Source organism: Halichoeres trimaculatus, unplaced genomic scaffold, assembly GCF_033239565.1.
Source record: "Halichoeres trimaculatus isolate MK-OKI-2021-1 unplaced genomic scaffold, fHalTri1.1 fHalTri1_scaffold_18, whole genome shotgun sequence".
Classification (NCBI taxonomy): domain Eukaryota; kingdom Metazoa; phylum Chordata; class Actinopteri; order Labriformes; family Labridae; genus Halichoeres; species Halichoeres trimaculatus.
Genome location: NW_027437196.1, coordinates 26,857,949 through 26,883,518, shown reverse-complemented (window position 1 = coordinate 26,883,518; position 25,570 = coordinate 26,857,949). Strand labels below are relative to the sequence as shown.

Here is a 25,570-nt window from a genome sequence, read left to right as displayed (position 1 = left end):
CTAGAACAAAGAGTTAATATGATGTCCGAGTGAAAGTGGCTGCTGGTCACACAACAGAATATTACAAGAAATCAACTGCAGTAGCAAAAGAAAGACACTTCAAGGTTTGACTGATCTGCTGTTAAAGTGTATATATCTACTCAGGAAATCACATTACGCTGAGCTTGTGCCTCAGCAGAATCCAGAGCAGGTATCCATGACAACTACCATATAACCCAGCAACCCCAGAGCTTGTTTTTGCCTCTCCTCTTAGCCAAAAGGCAATCAGAGGCATTTCCAGTCCTTCGCAGCTGTGAGGCCTGGTTCAGTCTAATATAGCGTCATCGTAAAGCTACATTAGCTTACATTTAGGTTCACCTGGAAGCATCAGATAATCTGTAACTTTAAATGGCCGTCTCAGGCAGAACAGAGCTGGTTTAAGCTGTCTTTGTCAGACAAACCCTGAAACAAGGCTCTGACAGAGGACAAATCATGGTTCAGTGTCTAATTGAAAAGCAGAAATCAGGAAATGTGAAGGAGAAGCAGACTTTTATTTCAGGACTGTCACTGCTGAAACACCATCTGTTCTATAGACGCCCTAACCTGGCGAGAAGTGCGTTCATACCCACCTCCTTTATATCACACTCCAAGTATAGAGTATGAATTTATAACGCTAACAAGCTTTCTTACCCTACTCTGAGTCATAACTGCCAACTATAAGAGTTAGACAAGAATAAATTAAACAGACTATGATCAGATTGTTGTCCAAAGTTTATTACAGACATTTACTACCTGCTTTAATCACCTGTTAATAGACAATTTCACATTATCTATAGATAAAATGAATCAATTCAACATAAAGTCACTAACATCAAATGGACGAGCAGCGTTTAATGAATCCAGTAGTTATTATTGATGATGTGCTGCATCACGCCAAGGTTTACACCCAAATGTGTGAAAAGGTCACCCACACATGAACGACTGGTACCCCCTAAAATCTGACATTTTTTGGTTGAGGGGAAATAAGTAAACATGAATAACTAAAGTTACTTGAGTACTAGTAGGTAGGCCCAGGCAATAGTCAATAAATTAATTAATTTTACGATAAATGAAATCAACTTGATAATTCTGGCGACTTCATTGTATCACCATGTGCATACATGTTAGTTTTCCTCATCTCTCCTCCAAGCAGGCTGGATGTCAAGAGGGTTCACTGTGCATCGCTCTTAGCACCTGGGCACATTTGCTTCTTAGAGGAATGAACAGAGTGAACCCACTTCTCAGTCACCCAAAATCTTTGTCTCTGGGGGAGGCGGGGCAGTTAGCATCAGGTTAGCGCTAACACAGAGCAAAGAAAGTGAGCGTCATGAGCTCGTGAGGTGCAACACAGGTAAACGTAGTAGAAATTAGGAGGAAAAAAAATATTGTAAAGAGAAATGTCACAGCCCTAGTGTAGAAATATTTCAGCTTCAAACTGAATGAGCAAGGTAAGCCCGTCAACACGGACAAGTCAGTGTGCAGCAACAAAAAAAGGCAACGCAACAAACTCACATGCCCACCTAAAACACAACCACCCAACCCAGTTTTCCCAGCTGTGAAATAAACTGCACCTGCAGATGTAGAGGCTTCGTCCTTACAGTCAACACACACTAAGGCGTTTGATCCACAAAGGAAGTAAAAACGGAACTGTGCAAAATGGTGTGTGCTAACAGAAAGTGCATTTTGAATGTTCCAAACCAAGACAACTGGACATTACCATGATATACTATCATGATATTAGTGGTCAATTCAGTCTCAGAATAATACTGGCGATAATTTTGTTTATTCTCAATAACTTGTATTTACTTTCATCCAATAAAGTAAATCAAACCTTAAGATTTTTGGTTTATTTATCATGCAGAAGGCCATATAGCTTTTTCCACAGGATTTTTCACAAACCGGATGTGACTCATTGGACCCTCTCAGATCTTACCATTGTGCTCCTCAGTGGTACAACACTCCATAAAAATGTAACGTTGGAAAATGATACTCCTCTGCCTACCTCATTAATGGCCAGCTGTTCTCCGCCTCCTCCTCCTGGATGTCCAAAACGATGTCCAGAACTTCGAAACTCTTCATACAGCAAGTCCTCCTCACTGCCCAGTTCGTCTCCAAGCCCCGCCTTCTCTGATGAGCCATCAGGAACAACCACAGCTAAGATACGATGGAACAGGGAAAAAGAAGAAGGAGACAGGAAATTAGGATTTATTTGTTTCATTGTTCTGCTTCATTCAGCTTTTAGTTCTTTTAACATTAACGAGCTGCTGGGGTCAGTTTATGTATCATTTCATAGAAAAGTATTTTTACATTTTTATCAGGAAAAACACAGAACACAACTAGACAAAACTCAAAATCAGTGCAATGTCAAGAGAGTGTATCCTCAGTTTACAATGGAACACACAAACACCTTTTCACCTCTGCTTATAATTCCTTATCATACCTCCTCCTCCTCTAGGGACAGACAGTTACATAAAGGTGATAAACACCTATCAATGGAAATCCAACAAGTCTCTACAAAAAGCTTTTGCCTCATTTAAAAAAAAAACTTGTTCTGACAAGAGATTATAAAAAAACAATCTAATTAATTACAGGATTTGTAATGAATTAATCTGGTTAATTGCATTTTTATCTCATATTTGCTTAAGGCTGCCAAATGAAGAATTTGAATTTCATGACATTACAAAATTGCAGTGCGTTACTTTTTAAATGAGTACATGAAGAAGAGAAGATTTTTAAATCCACATTTTTTTCAATGGCCAATATTAAAATGTCCGTATTCGCTGCCATGACGTCTATAAACCTCAATTTGATAGCAACCATTTACTGCTTCTATAGAAGTAAATTATGATTTCAGCAGGGGTAGGCAGGGGGAGGTGGGGTCTAGCGGAGCTTGTCAATCAAAATCATGCTCTTGGACTACTGTGGGTGAGAGCAGTGCACTCTTTGGATGAGAGCTCAGCATGGATATGAGGAGAAGATGATAGATGACAGAGACAAAGCGAGACGCTGAGAGTCAGATAAGTTCAGGCAGCTCATGCTCCAACTGAGGATGTGTCGCGGTAGTTCAGAGAGAAAGAGTGGCGCCATCTTGAGAAAAGACAACAAGGTCATGGAGAGGATCCGAAAAAGGAATTTATTGTCTGTTTTTTGGATCAAAGAGGAAGAGAGACATAAAAGTATGGAGTCCACTCTTCTCAGGTAAATTCTGTGTTTACATGGTCAGAGAAAACAAGATTATTTGGTTCTTGAAAGATCGTCTAAGATGCTCTGAAAATGGCTGGCAGCCAATAAGTAAATCACTTTCATCTTTATAACACATTAATTTGCGGTGTAGTTAATTAATCTCATTAACCCTTTAAAGTGACAGCCCTTAAATATTTTTCCCTTGTAGCGCAAACATAGACTGTTAAATAAATGGATGTCATCTCCCTGACGTAACCTGTCTGTTTCTGAAACTGAGCTTTGAAGCAAAAGGGCTGGCACAGCCATATTGGAAATGTGAGCTGAGCTGTGCCTCTGATTGGGTGAAATGTTTATATTTGCTGTAAAAACAGCTCTTTTTTGGCTAGGTGTTTTTGTGATTTCTGGTACTTCTAGAACCAGCCCGACACGGACACTTGAGGAACTGCAGATTTTAGCACTTCTGCATTGTCTTGTATTTTTCGACCTGAGATTGTCTCTTGAGCACAAAGCAACAACATTCCTTAATGTGACTTAACATTCCAAAGTCACATGCAGGTGAGTCCAGGTGATATTTATTGATCTGTTATCAGATGAGAAGTTTTTAAAGCATTTCTTCAAAGTCTCAAGTCAAACATAAAAGTAAAAAAAAAATTGTTTTAGTACTCTGTCAAAGATAAAAGTCATCCTAAATATGACTTCAGTTTTTTTTCAAGGGTGTAAATAACAGTAATCTCAGAACAGGTAAGCATATACTTTTAACTGTATATTGTACACATCTCTGAAACCACACTCAGGCCTCTCCTGCATCTAGTATTAAAGAATCAAACATCAACGGCTCTAATCAACAATCAGGAATTTATCATGGGGTGTTTATTCAAACTGTGCATTCCTACTCATGAGATTTCTTAGATCAGTCAGTCTAGATTAGGGGTTTCTAAACTTTTTAGCCCGTGACCCCCCAAAAAATGCAGTGCCAAAGAGCAGGGACCCCCTGCTCTGGGAATACTTTAAGAAGCCAATGCAAAATCAAACACAAACAAATAGAAAAGCAGAAGATAATTATTTATCTGATGTGTAAAAAATGAGACGGTCCCATGTTGGTGTGTTATTCTGGCTCCACTGACTGTGTCATTATCCTGGTTTAGTCGCCTCAGGGGTCTTTCACAAAACAAATATGGAAAACACATCAAACATTTTCTGTTTGCATTCTTTTATATTAAGTTTAACCTCTACCATTGTTTATTTTCTTTTACTCTAATGGATGAAGAATGTCATCATAAATACATTTTGATTTTGGACTGCATTCCTTGAGTCCCTCTAGGGGGTCTCAAACCCCAGAGCACTGAGCTAGACAACAGCTCCTCCTGCAGTCAAATCATCCAGACGTCAGTCATTCATTGTCATTGATGCATACATGATAGAAGTGTGGGGTGAAGAATGAAAGGCCCTTGTGACACAGATGTCTCCTGTAGACAGTTTCATACTCCAACCAAGTTTGAAGTCTTTAACATCATCTCAGGGATCAGAAACATTTACAGTCCCAGAGCATTTGTTGAACTGTTCTCAGAAGTCTCAGAGCACCCAGGGGTCTTCTACTTCCTGTCAATGACTGATGTGGAAGATACTAAGTTGTAACCATGGAGATTGTTCCCACGGCTACCTTCCAACCTATATAACCACAGCCTTATTTACAGCGATGCTTATCAGGACGCAGACACAGAAGCAGAGTCTTTTACCTCTGATATGATGATTCCTCTGCTTCAAACTGAGTCTTCTGACTAAACTCATTGTTCTAAATTAATTTGCAATTCAAAAAAAAAAAATCCCACATCAGCAGCCTCACAGGCTCTTTGTTTCACTCCCAATCAAACAACTTCTGAAGTCTCAACTCCTGGTTTGTGGCTACCTGAATGGTGAGCTAAAAATAAACCTGCTGCCACACCTCATCATAGGCGTCACCCTCTGCTGCTGAGCTGACAGCTGAAGACGTATCCTTAGCAACCATTGAGCCAAAGACTGTGAAAATGAAAAAGCACATGGTGTCCCCTGGGTGGAGAGATACGCTGAGAAACTAGAGTCTGTTCCAGAGCATAAAGAAATAAAGGAGGCATTACTTTCCCCATCACACTATGGGGATATTAAGCAGTCCAGCTATGATACTGTTCAAGCACAGCAGCATCATCGAACACTTCTTATTTTTCAGCATCACTGGCGTCATCAGGACTCAGGGAGTTCGGGATGCTCTCCTAACGGGGGCAGTGTTGGACACTCTGACTGGGGCTGTGTGATGCTGTAGAGAGATGGAGGAGCTCCAAGTATTGACTGGCCTTTATTTTTGTGCAGTGAGCTCCTGCAGTACAGCTTCAGTTACATGGCAGGGGAACAGGAGTGTGACACGGTATGAATTGTCAAACACTTCTCCTGAAGGAGGCTCTGAAACAACGTTAGCAGTGCTGAAAGTTCCCCATCCCAGCCTGGATCTCATCTCATACTGTGATACTCTGTTTGAAAACAGAGACAACGTCACAAGACGAGACAAAAATTCTGTAACATACAGATCTTATCTCCTTTACTGACATCCAGTGATTTTATATTGAAGTGAACTTCCCTGTGGATTCAGACCACAGTGGCCTGTGATTATCATCAAAAGTGACGATGTAACCTTGGAGTAAAAACTCCTCTACCTCGCTGCACGTGAAAGAAAAAAAAAGTCATTTAAAGAAATACTTAAGTCAACCAAGGCATTTCATTATGTAAAGCACAGCATTAGTGTAGGTTTTAGTAGGACGACTATGTAAGATGCACCTATAAATAACACATAGATGGGTATTGACTGTTAGGGAAACAGCACAAACATATGCCTCTGTGTTATCAGATCATAGCTTATCTGACTCATCCTCAGGGTCTTAAAGAATAAAGTCTACCCTGAAAGGTGAGGTCTCTTCAAAGTTAGCATCTGCAGGAAAACTTTTAAATAATAAAATGTGAACTTACAGGAACAATTATTTTCAATCGTCTCCAATGGGCCTCTGTACTTGGTGTCAGTGTCTGTTTCTGCCTCAACCCCCTCCTCAGCCTGTTTGTGGATGTTTAGATTGTGTCAGGATGTTTCTGGGTGGAGAGTAGAAGTGGCTACCCCAGCCAATCACAGTGCGCACAGTTTGCAAAAGACTTTGTGTGTTGATGATTGACATTGGTAGAAGCTAATCAGAGTGGCCACGATAGCGGAAGTAGCACGGAGGAGGAAAAACACCACCAAAGAGAAACAAGATGGCAAACAGATTAAGTCTTTTACTACCGTATTTTCCACACCATAAGGCACACCTAAAAGCCTTCAGTTTTCTCAAAAGCCGACAGTGTCCCTTATTATCTGATGTGCCTTAAATGTGGATCGATATTGATTAATCATGGCTACCGTAGTCAGGGGGCGTTGTCGGAGTAACAGCGGTAAGCAGTAAGAACCTGTAAAGAGGAATTCTGCTAAGTGCTAACGTTAGCTCACAGGCTGGCCCGGGCGTCTTCTCTTGTTTATTGTTAGAGCAGTACAGCGCCCCCAAAGGTCTGGCATTTGAACTGATCTCTGGAAACGGCTTTGGTGGACGGCAGAAACGGCTTCGTCTTTACAGCACACTTTTTTTGAAAACGGCACAGAAAATAGTTGGATAGGAAAATGTGCAGCTCCGTGTGGATGTAGCCTGAGTTTGACTGACTTGTTTGACTGTTTTGTTGACATTCCCTTTAGCGCAGCTCTATCTAGTGGATGCATAACGCAACCCCAGCCACTACTATAGCTTCTACTCTATGCGCCTTATAATGCGGTGCGCCCTATATATGAAAACAGTTTTCAAATAGGCCATTCATTAAAGGTACGCCCTATATTCCGAAGCGCCTTGTAGTGCGGAAAATAGGGTAAATGAAGTTGAAGCTTGGCTCCACTTTTACTCGCTTTCAGGAACTTGGAGAGCAACATAGAATGAAGAGCGGCAAAAATTAGCTTTCATGGCTAACCAGGTATGTGTCATGGCTAACCAGGTATGTGTCACATATGTGTGATTGGCTTGTGCTAACATGCCAAGTCAGGTGCATGGCTCTCAAGTCGTGGAAACACAATGCTACAAGTGGTTGTAGTGGTCTAGTGAGTGTGTTCACGTAGTCACGGTGGGAGGCTGTGGGTGTGTGCTGCTGCTGGCACTGAGCCAAAGAGGAGGAGCCCAGATTAAATGTTGTGTTTAGTGACAAGTAACGAAATTCCTGCAGACCCTACCTTTAAGGCTTAAGATACCTCAGACACTAGGGATAAGCCACCACAGAATGGTTTGAGTTAAAGGGTCAGTGACACACAGGGTGCTGGTGTCATAAACAAAGTATTAAAGACTCTTTTCTTTTTTAGCTTTGCTTCATTTGAATAAGTTTTCAATGAGATGTCATTTTTCATGAGGTCTTTTTTTTATTTTCAGTCCACAAAAATGTTTTTGTTCTACTTTTCATATCTCTCTTAGCTTGTCTGTATCCTGTGATAGGTGGTGGGCGTCAGATGAAGTGATCGACAGCAAACTGCTGAAACGGCCTTTTTGTAACCTATCCTATTCCTACCAAACCTTGATGAGTGATGAACCACGCATTTAGCAGTTAAAGTGAAGCTGGCTGGGATTCTCATTGTCCCAAAAGTTCCTTATATATGTACAGGACATGTTCATCAATGAGATGAGCAAACACTTTTTCCACACAAGGCACAAAAAGTTGTTAGATTCCAGATCAAACACCTGCCATAACAACATGTTTCAGTATTTCCTAAATGGGGGGGATGCAGTTAGGAGAGGACACAGTTTCTGGCTTCAAAGACATCAGAATCTGTTCCATGTTCCAGCAAACAGGCTGAAATAGATCACTCTGGCTTCATTCCTGCAGTTTCACACTGTTACAGTGAACACAAACACACACCTTTCCTCTGCTCTGAAACACTGCAGCAGTGAACACCCGTTTCTGTTCCAGCTCAGCCCAGAACCTCAACCAAACCTTTCCTGTGGTTCAGACCGGACCTGTAACAACAACCAGGAAGAGTTTTGGACCATGCCTCTCATCCTGAGGGTGTCTGATGTGAATGGCCCTCTTGAGGACACAGCTTCTCAATCAGGCTGAGGTCAGGGCTCTGGGTCACTCCAGACGGTGTTTTCTTCAGTTGTTAATTTACTTCTGAAATGCTGCCGTTTTACTACCTGTCTCAAACTACTTCAGTGTTTGGAATAACGATGTTAAAACTAACGCTGTCACAATTGCCCATTACTTTTTCCAGAAAAGGGTAATCGAACTAGTTACTGTTTCATATGTTACAATGGCATTAACGTTACCAACAGTGAAATGAGGCACGTTACTACGTATCTGACCTGGCTCACTCAGCCAGGCATAGAAGAGAAATAGAATGTGGGGAAAAGAGACAGGCACACAGTAATGATGTGAACAATCATGTTTACACGTCTTGTTGACAAACAGCTGATGCTAAAGTCAACTTTTCAGCAACTAATATCACACAGCTACCTGTGTGTGTCTGTGTAACCTGCAGTCAGAGAGGATCTCCTGCAGCGTCTGTGGATCAAACCAACTCCAGGGAGAGGGGTGGATGCTTTTTGAGGTTTGAATGTAAGGCACAAGAAGCCGACTTGTTTTGACTTGAAAAAATATTAGAGATGACAGAACCAGGCTTAAAAATAAGGGGTTAATCTGGAGAAATTACAATTTGGGAGTGGAGCAAAAGACAGCGTTAAAAAGCGGGAGAATCCCTCCTAAACCAGGAGAGTTGGCAAGTTTATCTGACCAGGCTCACTCAGCCAGACACAGGACAGGAGCTGCAGATTTTATATAAGCGAATTCAGAGTGGTCAGGATGGTAGTAAACAGACACTACTTCAACTTCACAGATGTAAAAGGTAGAACATACACATGAGCATTATGTCCCAGAGCAAAAACCTGCTCAAAAACTCATATTATTTCGCAAAATTCTTTTGCAAAATATAAGGTTTTTCAAAAAAGTAACACAAGAATCACTTTTCCTAGTAACTAATTACATTTATGAGGAAGTAATTCAGTTACAAATTCAATTACTTTTTGGGAAAGTAACGAGTAACTTTAAGTTAATTGCCCAACACTGAACTACTGTCTATGTTAACTACCATTAAATTGCTCTCTGTCCTTAATGCTGGGCCGGTAATTGGGAAAAGAGCCTGTTGTTTGAACATTTGATCCACAGAACGTGATTTCAATTCACAATCTTGTGTTTTGTTGTTGTCCTGTCTGTAGCTTAGTGTTTTTACTGCTGCCCATCTTGACCAGGTCTCCCTTGAAAAAGGTTTTAAATCTCACTTGGACCAACCCAGGATAAATAAAGATTGAAAAAATAAAAATAAGTAAATTAAACAATGATTTTTCCAATACAACTTCACAATGCCATCAGTTTTAATACGCGGGTATATAAAGGTCAAAGTTTTTATTGATTGGATCATTTTAAAGTCACTAATAAACCTGACAAGTATGTCTTTTGGCTTGTACTTATTACTGTCAGGCTTGGGATCTGTGTAAAGCTGATATCTCTCCGTGTATGGTCTGGACCAGAAGTCATAAATGAAAAGTAGTCCCCTTGGACCACCTTGGCAACATAAATTTCTTAATTGGACTCTATTAGGTTCCAAAAAATGAGACTAATGGGTTTATTGCTCACTTGGTAACAACCATCAGAGTAATATAAAAGATGTGTTCACAGAGCAGATCATTATTTAGGCAGATTACAGATAATTTACGAATCAAAAAATCAGTTTATCCTGATTTCTTTTGGCTATCTTCCTGAGCTTTTTTTCTTTTCAAATTCATATTCAAAATAAGCTTTATTGGCATGAACTTTTTTTTTTTACCAAGCAAATTGCCAAGACAATATTCAAATAAAAAGGTAAAAAAAAAAACCCACCTACAATCAAACACATAAAGAGCAAAAAATAATAACACCTATAAAAAATAAATCAAATAATAAAATAATAATTAAAAACAACTACAATTATCTATATTTACATGGAAATACATGGTTTTTGTTACCTAATAACACCTTTGCCTTCCTGACTCGGACGATGGAATGTGTTGCCCTATGTTTTGTTTAGTGAAGAATGAGGGCGATGCCCCTCATGATGACTGTAAAGAGCCCATCCAAAATAAAAAAGAGAAGTGACAACACACTGTAAGATGTAACAGCGGCAGGGAAAGGCGTCTTTTCTGTTTCTTTATCATCCACAAGAACAGAAGCAATCAGTGTTAGCAAACAGCAGCAGGTTTAAAGGCCACTGTGTCACTCACACTGAGGACGCAGAACTAGATTGCATTGTTTACTGTTTGCCTCTCGCTTGGCTAGCCAGCTTGTCCTTGAGAAATGCCTGTGTGTGGGAGTGTGTGTGTGTGCGTGTGTGTGTGATGACTGAGATGCTAACTGGATCACAGACCAGAACAATGATTTTAATGTGTTTTTGTAAATCTGGGTGTAACCCTGGGAAGCCAGAGCAGAAGCAAAGCACGTTACTCTGTGAGCTTGACTGTAATCATTCTGAGCCTCTGGATGTGGGTTAGTCATATTAGTAGATCAGCTTTGTCTGCTGAGGGAACATTCAATACCCGCTCACACGACTCCCTGATTCTGTGCTTGGTTGAGGAATTCAAGCGTAATGGTTGCCTTTTCATTAGATATGTGTGCTGCTGGCTGCAGCGGGGCACGTGTCCACAACCCACGTGTGACTGGCCAGCCTCACACTGACAATCACTTAGCCTGCTAACCAGGACAAGGGAGAGGGGTGGAGGGAGGGGGGCGGGCAGATAGACCGAAAGGATTCACGTCAGACTGAAGAGAGAGTTTAAGAGGAAGGAGCAGGAAAAAGCATCCATCGCCCTGGGTTCAGGGCTCAGACTTAAGTGGTGTAGAGAGCAGGTGGGCTTCAAAAGAGTGGAGGCTGGAGGGATGGTGCAGTGAAGCAGGTCTGTGACATGTGATCATAACACGGAAACAACTGTGGAGCCACAAGGCTCACTTTGTCCTGTTTCAGTGAGGGGTCTTTAGAAATGATGTTAACAATTTTTTGTAGAGAAGAACATCATTGTGACCTTATTTCAAATACCTGCATTTAGAGCATACACTGTACAGTTAATGGATGTGTTTGCCGTGATGTCACCGACTGTTTCTGAATCACCTGCCCCTCAGCTGTCTCCAAGGGGCCTATGTGGAAGTGCTAAGTTGCTGTTCATCGAGAATCCACTTGAGGCCGGCTGCAGAAAGACCAGAAGTCATGTACCCACCCAGCCAAAACACTTTTACATTTACAGCCTGGTTCAAAAAAAGGCTTAGGTCTGAAGCGCTGATTTCACTATCAGCTTACAGCAGTAACTCAGTGGTTTAGATACTTTTTAAGATACGCATGATTCATTCGTTTTTCTAAGTCCCAGTGTAGATTAAAAAATTAGATGTCCAGATGTCCATGGGTTCGGATTAGTTTTGAACTGAAGAGGATAAAGTTGGAACCAGATGTCGGGAAAAGTTCCAGATTATGTCTGAACCGGACATTCAGGTTTGGTTTGGAACCTGATGTTTAAACCAGGTGTTTGTAAATATTCAGATTAGGTTTGAATCAGAAGTTTGGAATGGGTTATGCTGGGCAGACACTTTGCGATTTTAAAAATCTGACTGTCGGGTAAATGCTCCCACTCGCACAGTCTCCGCCTGGCATTAGGATTAGGTTCTGACCAGAACCTGAGAGAGGCTGAACAGACTGGTGAAGAAGTCCAGCTCAGGTCTGGACCCTGTGGAGGTAGAGGCTGATTGGAGAATGACGGATAAGCTGTCGTCTCTGTTTGACATTTTTTTTGGTGGACACTTATTACATTATTCTATTTATATATTCTTAAATGTTTTTCACTATATACTTTCGTGTATTGCTGCTGTTACTTTGAATTTTCCCTTGGGGATCAATAAAGTCCATTCTATTCTATTCTATTCTATTCTATTCTATGACTGTTTTTCTAGATCTGCCCTTACAAAGCAGGAACTAAAATCATCATGTCCAAACATTTAGCTGCATCAGAACCGTCAACCAGCCGTCCAGCTCAGTGGACAAACCACCCACACCTTCATACCTTTGGAGAGGATCCTTCCCCTGACTCTAGACAGATTTGCTCTTTCAGCAAAAACAGGTTTCCTTGATAGATCAGGATTTTCTTCCACCAATCACCTTAAAGATGAGTGTAAGACATCTCTTACTGCAAGTTAAGCTCTCCACTCCTCTGGTACCTCCTACTGTGAAGGATACCTCTGTTTAAAATGCACTCTGTGTTATCCTGCTCTTCATTGTGTGTGTGTGTGTGTGTGCTATCCACAGAACATGTAGGAGAGTGAGCAAGAAAAAACAAAGTGGTAGAAGTTAGGACAAAAACACACTTATGTGTGAAAATGAGATGATGTAATGTGCTCAGCGTGAGAACCAGCAGCGAGAACACCTGCTCCCACAAAAAGGATGGTAATAACATACCATTCATCACACATACACACGATGCAGGAAAAGAATTAGTCAGAATTCAGTGACTATGGGGAGAGTTTTAACTGTACAAATTAATTTGAGGAAAACAGAGCTCTTAAAATTCCTCTTTAGGCCTGTTTAAATGAATGTTCCTCGCTCTTAAAAGGAGCTAATCTTTCACCAGCAGCTCAGGAAACTACCTGCTGTTTCCTGCTTCTTGTGTGGCGTGTGTCCTAAACAAAACATCAGAAAGGCAGACAAGCCCCTCCCCCAAACCTTTACCTCATTATAAACCAACCACAGAGGCAAAGATCACTGCCGTGGATCTTTTTCTGCAAAACACAACATGAGCATCAAACTCACGTCATATGTGAAATTTCAAATCTGCTCCACCAGAGGAACATCATACAACGTACTGAGTCAAGGGCCTGCAAAGCTGAAAGCCGCTGCCCCTGTGAGACTTAACAACATCAGAGACCAGGACCAGGGAACAGCGAGCTGGTCAGGATGATGAGCTGAAACATCATCAGGTGTAGAGCCGGTGACGTGACCCAAGAAGAGTGACACAGTTGACTTTCTCAACAGGCTGATCAAACACCACTGTGAGAGGAGAGTGTGCGTGCAGAGAGGACAGAGCTGCTACCAGGCTGAGACCTCCAGCTGTGAGGAATGAAGCTGATGCAGACGTGCTCAAAAGTGCAGCTGCATGAACTGGAAATCATGAACACGCTGGTTCAAAGAAGCCTACTCTTACTGTAAGAAAAAAAACAAGTTATGAGCCTGGAGAGAAGGATTTTAATTTGAGCTCTTTTCTCTGTCAGCACATATGGCACAAGGGCTGAGTTGTTGTATGACTCAGTAGTTTACTGGACTGGAATCTTATTTCTCCTGCCTGGAATTACCTGTGCTGTAAAGGTGTGAGTACAGCAGAGCTGTCACAAACTTAGAGGGCTTTTTTAGTCAGAGACTTACGACAGTTCAGAACAATAAAGCTGTGTCAGAGCCCATGAATCCAGGGAAAGCACCAAATTTTAAGGGTCAATCCCAATTCTACCCCTTAGCCCTTGGTTTTGCACATGAATGTCTACTAAAGGGGTGTTCCAAATCTCTGTAAGGGGAAGGGAAAGGGCTGACCTCACTTGAAACCAAGGGGTATGACAAATTTACAGATATTCAATCCTTTGCTACTCCACGTTAATATCCAGTTTACAATACTCCAGTTTTAAACTGTTGGTTGTATTTTCAGATTGCTAGATACACGATCTAGCGAATGCTACTGTTGGGACAGCTATCGCTAATAATAGCAACAGCAATGTCAGACTAGGTTGACAAATTCACAGCAAACAGACTTCGCTACAATAAACATTCATTCATTTCATGAGACAGCTAAGCTGCATTCAGGAGCTGCATTAGCTAAATAACCTATAATGAGCTAACGTTACAGTATTAAGAAGCTACAGAACATAGCTTCTTAATACTTAAATGCTAGCTTAAAATCAGCTTACCATAGCTTAGTTGTCTCATTACTCACGTTATGAGGCACTTTGTAGTGAAGTCTGTTTGCAGTGAATTTGTCACCCTAATCTGACATCAGTTTATCATCAGTTTGTAAAAATATGTTCAGTTTGGAAGTGAATAAACATTTGCTGGAGGTAACAATATAGTGGCGTCTCGTTTCTAAGAGATATGTTTTCACCTCTTGCCCTTGCTACTCAGAACAGAGAGCCAAGGGACAGATGAAAGGGAAGAAGTGAAAATTGGGATTGGCCCTAAGCCTTATGTTGTGTTCACAGTGAGTTACATATACAGCTGATGCCAGTTCACCAACGCCAATGAGGTGAACTGAGTGACGCAAGTGGAGCAAATTATGCAAGCCGATCCATGACATGTCCAACCCTTTGTAATTCTGGCCTAGAGCTAATAAATCAAACTGTAGTGGCCAATCAGCAAAGAGATCGATATATGACCACATGGACCGGCAGAGGATCATTCGTCTGGAAAATGTGGGTCAGACTAACTATATCTGTGGGCAGCTTCCCCAAACACTGTGACAGGGCCTGTTTTTTATACAAACAGGAAGTGAAAGGAGCTCACAAGGAGGAAAGTGAGTGAGGAGGTCAGATTCTCATGTGAGTTGTAAAAACCTTTGTGACTTAATTCCAGCTATCATTTGAAATTGAAATCACTGATTAAAAGAGACTGGAGTATTGTTTGAAGGACACTTGAAATTTTCAACCTTACATATTTGCAAGTAATGTAAGTTATGCTTGGGGCAAAAAAACACAAAAGAAGGAGAAAACTGTTTTATTTGATCTGGTGTGATCAAATTTAGTTTAAACATTTTAATACTTGTGTAGAAAAGAGCTCTGTTAATTTAACTTCAGGGGAAAAAAGATTTGAAACAGATTGTGTTCATATTTGCCTCTAAGGGACTCAATGAATTCAGACTTAATCTGGAATGAAGCACACAATATAGCATAACATCCTACTTTTAATGAAATGCTGGATTATATTATATAGGCCCTAAAATTAATCAACTGATAAAACATGCAGTCTTCCATCAGGCTTTCATGTTTTTCTAGTTACACTCAGATTAAGTCCTTAAGTTTTGTCTTGGTTGTGTTTGAGATAATGCCTGACAGTTATTAGTTTTTCTGTGGTGGCCAGCTGTATCAAACAAGTCCAGCCGTAAAACAGAAGAGCAGAATCAATGTGGATCATCAGCACTGACTCTATCTCTGCTAGGCGTATCGATCTGCACCAGACAGACCAGTCATGTGACCACATACACAAACACTGACACTTCTGTCTGCTTATTTAGCTTCATTGTTTCTGTGTGTAATCAGAGTGAGACCAAAATGGGACACACACACTCTCTGTTTCCTACATACACACATTTTTCTCAGTATTACTTTGCAGGCTTGAAGAGAAAAAGGTGGTTACATTTTTTAGAGCTGCAGCTCTGTTACCATATGGTGCAGAACTGAAGCTGGACTGAGTGTATCCCCCTGGTTTCATTGAAATTCAAAGGAGACTTTGTATGAACCAGGTTTGGGAGAGCTCAGTCAGGCAGGCCTGATGGCTCAGGGCAGAAGACTGACAGAGGTGACAGGTACGGGGGTTCAGCTTGAGCTAAATGTGCATTATGAGGTCTCAGTGCAGAGAGCTGAACGGAGGAACTGAGAGAGGAGAAAAACACTGCAGTACCAGACTTTGTAATATCACATACATCAACGTTAAACACTTCAAACCAAAGTGGTTTAAAGCAAGGTGTCACACCAGTGAATGTGCCTACATGGACTTTCATTATTCAGTGAGTGAAAACAAGCAACTTTACAACTTTGAACGGTGAAGGGTGGAGGCTTTAGGAGCAGGAAGACAATAAAAACAATGCCAGACCACCGAGCTGTGTTGGTGCTGTTGCCCTTAGCCAAACAAAGTTGAGGGTTTCTAATTGTGTGTTCCTTTAAGTCTTCCACTCTGATGAGGTGAACTACTGGTCTGGCCTTGTGTGAGTTTAAAATGAAAGAAAGACTTTCCATTTATTAGACCACTCGTGTGGAAACAAGGCCCAAGCATGGTTAAGTTTATTATATCAGAAGTCTCATCAGAGTCAAGTTTTTTAATAGTATATGAAGCACAGAAGTTAGCAGCCTCACTGCACAAAGATTAAAGAAATTAGTCCAATAGAGGCAAGTCTGAGGGTGCGGTCACACTGGCTGACTATATCGTGGCTCAAGCACGATTGGCCCCCTTCAGCCCCATAACCCCGCTGACCTGTGGCAACACTACTCCAATATGAACCATAGACTGTATATAGAGTGGACAGCATGGCCATAAATACAATTGTTTTTGAGTAAGAGGCGCTGCCATTGTCCAGCCAGAGTCTGCACTGGAGAGACTGTAAGGGACGCTGAAAGAATCTGAGTGGAGCTGAGTGACAAAATTATATATTTTTTCCTTTCAAGAGTCTAATCTCTTCTTGGCTCTCCCTCGTAACATTTTTCTAGTTCCCAAAAAAACTACACAAGAACGGCAGCTGTCAGTCATCGTTTAACATGACATAAAGCCTAAATTTGAACATCTAATGACTAATTAAAGAGAAACTTCTCCGGACAAAAGAGGACTGGAACACAACACAGCCCATATCTTCATATCACCACAGCTATCACAGAAACATTTCTACCAGGTGTGTTTTGATTTTTAAATTTGACCACAGCCCATCTGGAATGACTGGGGAGACAAAGTTTTTGACCTATACTGCAGCCAGTCACCAAGGGGAGCAGTTTTGTGGTGACTTCACTTCAAGCCAAGCAAGATGACGTCCATTCTTTTACAGTCTATGATATGAACCAAGCATAAGTGCATGCATGGCCTGCCCATGTCATCGCGAAGCATCTGTTTACACAAAGCCCAGTCTCCCCCTCCGCTCATGCGCAGTACTCTCTGGAGAGCTGACTGCACTTCCTCCTCTCTTTGACGGGCAAATGTAAACAAAGTCTTCGTCAGTTCAGAGGTCATTACAGCCACACAGTGCTATCTGGAGTGACACAGACTGCAGCAGAGGACTAACCCGGAGCGGACCATGATGGAATATTGGTGAAAATCACGAGTTTTTGGACGATTAATGCAGTTTTAGGAGCGGCGCTGTCTATGCCCCCGATGGATCCCATCATACGGACGTCCGCTGCACGATTTTGGATCTACATATCTCCCAAAGCACTGCTTGGATCAGGAAAACCTTATGGGTGAGTATTTTGTTCTACTTCATTCTATAACCAATGTAAAAGCTGTATAAACCGAACTTATCCTTCAAAGCTTATATTGCAACAATAAAGGCTTTATAATTTACTTCTTTGCAGTCTCAAATCAAGGCCTTGAAGTATCAGCTGACAGCACAGCACCTGAGAAAGTGTTAAAGATCATAGTAGTGGAAGTGGTGATCAGACTGTTTCTAAAATGATCTCTAACCTCAGGAAAAGGGAAGATGAAAGAGTGCTGCAAGAGTGAAAACATGAGTCAGGCAGAGGGGGAAACAGCTCACACCAGAGCACACAGAGGAGTCAGTGGGGCTGGGGGTAAGGAGGGATGGACTTTGGTGGAGGTGGAGCAAGCTATTACATCATTAAATCCAGAACCATCAGGCCTGGTACAGGAACAAAGGCTGACCCTCTGACTGCTGAAAGACCTCTCTGTCTTTCTGATCTCAGGAGGAAACGCACCGACACCATGAATGTATCTACAGAAAATAGGCTATCACAGTGTCTTTAGAGTACAACTTATATTCTAAACATCTTCAGTCATCAGCGCTGACATGATGAGCCTATTGTGTCTATGATAGAAACGTGACCTTTGCAGCTGTGTTGCCCATGGTTCTGTAAAGCATCCACTGGGAATGAGACGCTCCCAGTAGAAATAAAAGCAACCCACTGTCTGAAGAAGCCTGTTTCAAGAGTCAGAGCAGAGAGATAAAGTTAAACTTATCATAAGTTTGTTGTCAGAGCGACCAGTGGAGACTTTCAGGATCCATTCTTTGTCTACAACAGGCACTTATGAGGAAGTGTGACATCTTTTACCCCTTCAGGCCCTGAGGGGTAAAACAAAAAGCATCATATAATCTTGTCTTCTCACACAAATATGTTCTGGCAGAGTGGACATAATCATCGTTGTGCTGTTTTTGGCATTAATAAACAGTAAACAACGGAACAAGCTGGCCTCCAGAGCTTTAAACCCCCACCCCACTGATCAGAAAAAGCCTGCATGCTCGAGAGGACTGTTGGGAAACAGGGGCCTGGAGTGACCCTATCACTGTCACCTTCCCCCAGGGCCCCCAAGCATCCAACCCAGTTTGAGATGAGAACAGTGCAGGGATACAGAACCAGGAAACAAAGGAATGTGTCAGCATATAAGGCTGCGTCAAGGATTGAAGGGATGGAAATATCAAACACTCTGGAAAGCAAAAGTTCTGCAGGTCAGGAGGCATGAAGAGCATGACTCACTTTCTGACACTGTTAACAAACCAGAATTGTCCTGTGATGTATGATGCAGAGGGGTCATATGTAGGCTCCCAAACAGCTGATGTAGTTTGAAACAGAGAGGCTGACAGACAGTATGTTGAGGTGGAGCTATGAGAGTCTGAATAACGTCAGGATTATGTGTGCTTATGATCTGAGTGGACCATAAATTGGATGAGCAGAGCACGTGGCAGGTTGGAGTTTCGGACGTCGTGACAACACTGGCTGGGTTATCTGAGTGGAGCGGATTTCATCCCCACTTAGCTTAACCCTCTCTGCTGGTCTCAGTAACCCAGTGAGTGAGTGTGTGGTGTGTGTGTGGTGTGGGGGTCAGCTAATGTGTTCCATGGGTTAACATGAATGGCTTTGAATAGCATGGTGCGTTAAACCAAAACCACAAAATGATCCAAACACTGAAGTCAAAGTGGTAAACTATGAATTTCCTATGAATAAAAAATACTGTTTAACCTTCTATTCTCAAATTTATCCCAATGTGTTATAAAACTGGTTCAGGAATATAATGATATCTCAAATACACAAACTGTTGTTGTTGCTAGTTGTCTGCAAAATGTGGATTGACTATCATTATAGCCACCTAAGACCTAGCGTCCACATCATGGACATTACATTTCTGCCTCTCAGACCCATGATTAGGGATGGGAACCTGTCACATTTACAACTATACAGTACAGATTCCCAATACCTGCCTGTTGAGTACCCTCGGTATGGGTACTCAACGGTACCAATTTTAAGTACTTCTTTGTGTGTTTCTGTGGAATAAATATTAATTTTTCAAATAATAAAATCTCAAAGTTTATCAATTCAACATATCTATTTCTTAATATATAACTCTGCAATGCTGTGTTCATGTCCAGCATAGAAAATCTCCTCCTCTTCCACTCCCTCACAGTCACAAGGATGCATTTAGGTACCTAAACATGGTACCTTTTGATTTTATGTGAATCGGTACTCTGTACTACTGGCAACATTCGGTCGGTACCCATAAAAGTACCTGATTCAGTACCCATCCCTACCCATGATAATTCAGTTTTCAAAACTTTGACTTGTGCCACATTTGGGGACACTGCCCGTGTTATCTTTTGATGATATCACAACATCACACCCATTTCAGCGATAAAAACAGTGTATTTAAGTAGAATACACTGATAACATGTAACTTATAACAAATTCATAACACAAATAACCAGAATAAGTTTAGATACTATATTTATTAGTCCTTACTTATCCCAAATAGCAAGGAGAAATAAAAAATGTAAACCAGACATAAGCTTGGGTCTCAGTAAGAAAAAGAAAACAATCAAACAAAAACTCACAAGTGGAAAAAATGGATTAATAGATAGAAAAAAAAGTTCCCTACTTCCAGAAGTTTCCCTTCAATACAGTAGGAACCATCGACTGTATATAGTGTGGTTCCACCGTTTATCATTGTACGTTTTTGAAGCCAAAATTCCGCCGTCACAGGCGCAGCCATTGTAGCAGTTGTGCAGCCAGAGTCTGCGCAGTAGAGATGATGAGGGATTCTGGGAGAATCTAAGTGGAGCTGGGTGACAAATATCATAATAATTTTTTTTTCTTTCGAGAGTCTAATCACTTCTTGACTCTACCTCCTGACATATTTTACAATCCCTGAAAAAATACACAAGAATGACATCTGTCAGTCATCTTTAAATGTTATGTAAAACCTTGTTTTTAACCTCGAATAACTAATGTAAACGAAACTTTTCAAAAAAGAGGACTTGGATACGGGGCAGCCAAATGATATCTTCAAATCACCACAACAATTGGACTTGAGAAACATTTCTACAAGGAGTAAATTTTTAAAGTTTGACCACAGCCCATCTGGAATGGCTAGAAAGCCGGATTTTTTAACCTATACTGCAGCCAGCCACCAGGGGGAGCAGTTTTTGTGTAGACCTCACTTCGAGCTGAGCAAGAGGACGTCCAATTTCTTTTACAGTCTATGGCAGAAACACACAAAAAAAATCTTCTGCATATTTCACTAAACACCAGCAATACATTATCCCAACACAACAAAGGATACTGTCAACATAACAATTATTTCCTGTGGGCCAGGCCTACGTGTTACTACAAATAACCCATCTAAATGTAACTATTACAACCACAATAGAATATTGACTGATTGATTTAACTTCAAGCCGACCTGTAATACAATTATCATTAATTATTTTAAATAAAATCAGAGAAAGGAACAAAGCACTGCAGAAAAACGGGCCTAGTATAAACAATTATTAAAAAAAGAAATGTGAATCCTCTCTTCTGTGAATCTCACACTAAATAAAGTGCAGCATTGTAAATAAGGACGAATCTCTGGCTCAACCATTGAAATATGTCAACATGTGGATTTCCCGTTCAATTGAAAAAGAAAAAGAAAAAGAAACAGTGTGGATTTTTACTGACCTGCAGTTGTCAGGGAGAGAAACAACCCGTAAAGAATAAAGTTTATAAGTGATCTGGCTCTGCCAGCCACAGTATTTCTCCTGTGTGGATCTCTGTAGCTCACAGGGTTTTACCAGAAAAACCAGCAGATTGACTTTTGCTGCTTTTAAGTAAGAAAGAGTACAAGTTATTATGTTCCCTCAAGGTCTGTGCACATGAACTTTTTTTAATGCAGCATTTGGGATTTGGAAATAGTATTCTATTCATTAAAGATTTCAATTTGGTTGACTGTACAGTCTAAGGGGGCAGTGAGTTCATGTTTGCATCTGCTTTGGTTGTCAGCATTAAAGACAGAGTGGAGAGCCAACCAGTGGGAGATGATCATGGAAATCATTTGGATGTGCAGGTATCCCTGTGTTTATAAAAAGTGTCGTACACATCTCCTCAGAGGACACCCATCTACGACAGGTCTATCTGAAGACGAGGCCCATTGTTGCTTGGAGTAACACGCTGCGACATTACTCAACACATCCACACAGAAAATGAGAACAAGTTTGAATCCTGGCTTCACTGTGTCACACACTTTGGGGACTGTTGAATCATGGCTGATCTCCTCTGATAAGGACTTCCAGGCTCTGACCGAGTGAAGTGAAGAGACTTGATCGAGGGAGGAGGGGGAGGTGTGTGCAGGGAAATGCCAGGCTGCACTGTTCCTCTGGCTGCGTGTTTACAGCCATACATGGGCAGTATATGAAAGCCATTATGTTACAAGGACACACACACACACACGCGCGTGTGCTGGAGCTCACCTCATGGAATGTAAGAAACACACCTCTGCAGTCTACAGGCCTGTCAAAGCCTCAGTATTCCTCCTCATGCTGCTGAACACCTTTGCCTGCATTATTCTCAGAGAAATATGGAGGCTGAGGAGCAGAGGACGTGTGGAAGAGGGGGATGGGCAGATGAAGGACAATAGGAGGAAGGAAAGGTAGATGAAAGCTCCTCAGGAATCTGTCACATCTATGGCTTCATCCATTTGTTAAAGTGAGGGCTTCTTGGCTTCAAACAGAGTGACTGTGAGCCTCTGCTGATTTATTTATTAATTTATTGGTTTATTTATTTATTTACATTACAGAGCAGCTTTGATAAGGGGGCAGCGCATTAGAAAGTCAAGTCTCTCAATTCACTCTTACAGGATCCTCATTACAGTACTCATCCAGAAGTGACTTTATGGCACTGACATGTTGGTTCAATAAACAGAAAACGTGTCTCAAAGTGAAGTGAAAAGAGAGGGATGAGCAGAGATGGGAGGAATGAAAGACCAAAAAGTTGTAGGTGAGGCAGAGCTGGACTAAACACTGAAGATGGAGAGGAGTCTTCTCCTTGTGTTTACAGTTTGGGGCATTCCTGGTTTGACAGATAGAGCAGCTGGAGAGAGTCAGGCTATGGTTGGGAAAAAAGAGTAGGGGGTAAAGTCAGCCAAAGTTCCTGGGTGGGAGTAGAACCAGCAACATGACTTCAGCCTCTGTGCATGGGGGCTCATGAGCCAAACCTTTACCCAGATAATCTAAATTGTCAAGGTTTTTCCCTTTAACCTCATTGATCTTCACACTCTACATTCATCTTTCTCCCTTTTCTTCTTCCCATGTGTCTCTGTCTGCTGTCTTTTTTCTGTGCCCACAATTAAATCAGATGGATCCTGTGGTCTGCCCGTAATAAGAATGTTACTCCACCCGCTGAGGCTGATGGATTTACTGCTCGATTCTGATGACTGCTGTGAAATCACACAAAAGACCCAGAAACCTTTGAGATGATGGAGACAAGACCCCAGGAAACTCTGAAAGCATCATTGTTTAAGGAGTTTTCCCAAAAGTACGATAATACACTCTGAATGGCTGGTTATTGGTTCTGTTCTGTGTTTACTAATAATATGAACTGAGTTACCACCAGCACATAGCTGATGCAGAGAGCCAGCCTCACTGTAGCTCAAAAAGGGATGTTTGGGATAGTTTAAAGAGCAGAATCCAGCACACTGGTAAGAACTGATTCACTTTGTAACATGGTCTTAAAACTGTCTTAAACAACTCTAAACATGAAATAATAAAATGAATAATGGGGATGAGTGATTACAATTCTCTGAAAATTTGGGATTTTAAAAATGATATACTGAAAACAGGTACAACAGGTAAGTTATTTATCAACAGCTACGTAGCTCTGTTGCTTGAAAAGAGATTACAAGCAAACTTTGTCATTTTGTAACTTGGTGTAGTACCTGGCTAAATTTAGCATTACTCTCAGCCTGATGCTCTGAGACATGTCCATAATGTGTATTGTTAGTGAATCCTGGTTATGTCCTTCCAGTCATCTACCAAGCAGAGCTAACATAACCTCAGTCTTCATTTTATTGATAGACTCTCAAGTTTGAACAGACCACTGCAGAATAACTGCTGACTGTGGGTTGGAATGGACCTTATCACAAAAAGTTTAGCTCCTGTGTTAGCCTTTAGCTCGTGCTCTATCTCTCTCCTGTTTATCTTTCTTCTGCTCTTCTGTCCTTTTTCTTTCTGACAGTTTGGCTCCAGTGTCCACCATCACTACAAAATTAATCACAAATCACAGATCTCTCTTCCCTCTACTAAACTTCATCAGATGGCGTGGTGTTGCCATAGAGACGTTGGCATGCCGTAAAGCAATCTGGTCCTACTCGACCTGATCGGGAAGCTAAGAAGTAGCATTCAGGAATAACCTTTATCATCCCTGATAATCTCATTCTAAAATGTGGATTATAATCAGGTGTATATCTAGAAGGGAGACTTTTCACTCTCAAACTCCACACAGGGACTTCAGGGAAGAATACATTTTGAAACAAATAAATGAATGAATAAATAAGATGTTAAAGACTCATTGAAACACTTCAACTTTCTAACACCAGGTTTTTTAGGATGTAACACAAACAGTGTTAGCTAATAGAGCAACAGAATGACAAAAAGTAGGTTCATCACCACTCTACTGCACTCGTCTTCAGAAAACATCAGAGGAGCTGAACCAGTCTAACACTGAGCTGGAGATAATAAAAGACAGTGAGAGACAACCAATCAGAAACAAACTGCTCCAGACTCTCATGCCATTAGTCCCTCATCACCATATCAATACATGTCAGCACCCAAAGGTGGGATCTTCTTGAGTTTGACAGCATCAGGGTCCTATCTTACATTCCACACATTCTCTGTCTGCTTTCTGTTTCCAGGCACAACACTCACAGGTTAAGAGTCCAGAGGCCTCTTCACTTGCAGCAGGATGTGGTCAAAACTCAGAAATGTGAGGAATGAGATATAAGACGCTGGCTTTATAAATAAGACAACTCCTCAGCGTTCTTTAGAAGGACAGTGAGAACATTTTAACACTAACAGTGCTGGTGGGTACACATCACTTGCACAAAATTCTGCTCTACTTTCTGATGGGTTCCTCGAACATTACAGCAGCTCATCAGCATAGCACTAGTGAGTGTAGACAGCCAGCTTGTAAAGTGACCTCTCATGAACCTGTTGGAGAAGTCTGGATGTCTGTCGCAGGATGCAACAATCAGTGTAAACAGTGTAAGTAATGAAGCTATCAGTGACAGAATGACTAACACTATCAATGACAGACTTCCTGCTGTCAGTGATTCACAACTTTAACTTTAAGTTTGTTATATAAACACTCTGAGTGAGGCGGCCATTCAAAGTCAGTCAGACACACGCAGCAAGGGTAAAAAGAGTTAAACCCTGTTAACAAGCAGCACCAGAAGATCTATGGAGTTATAATCCATGAAGTCATGTTTAATGATGTGATGATGCTCTAGGATGTGATGATCTATGACGTGATGATTTAAGATGAGAAGATATTCTATGTTGTTAAAATCTATGATGTGATAATGATCTATAACGTGATGACCTATGATGTGATGATCTATTATTCATTAATTTCAATAATAAGATGATAATGAGATGATACTTTATGATGTAAAGATCTATGATCTGATGAATAATAAAGTGATAATACTATAAGGTGTCATGATCTGATTTATGATGTAATAATGATCTTTAATGTGATGATGACCTATGATATGATGAGCTATGATGTGGTGATCTATAAAATAATGATCTATGATGTGTGAGCTATGATCTGATGATCTTTAACATGATGATCTATGAAATGAAGATGCTCTATAAAGTGATGCTCTATGATATGATGATCTATAATGTGATAATGAGCTATGATGTGCTCTACAATCTGATGATGCTCTATGATGTGATGATCTATAATGTGATGATGATCTGTCGTGATAATCTATAATGTGATCATTATGATCTATGATGTTATAGTCTATGATGTTATGGTCTATAATATGATGATCTATAAT

General features: G+C 41.0%; 1 protein-coding gene across 4 annotated transcripts in view; it reads right to left on the bottom strand.

Moving 5' to 3' along the window:
- Positions 1-25,570, bottom strand: part of arhgef4 (Rho guanine nucleotide exchange factor (GEF) 4) — a 131,474-nt gene that overhangs the window by 29,552 nt on the left and 76,352 nt on the right. For all 4 annotated transcript variants that reach the window (XM_074692992.1, XM_074692993.1, XM_074692994.1 and 1 more), the window contains one exon: positions 2,021-2,172. In XM_074692992.1, the coding sequence (XP_074549093.1) occupies positions 2,021-2,172 (152 nt within the window). The remainder of the gene's footprint in view (positions 1-2,020; positions 2,173-25,570) is intronic.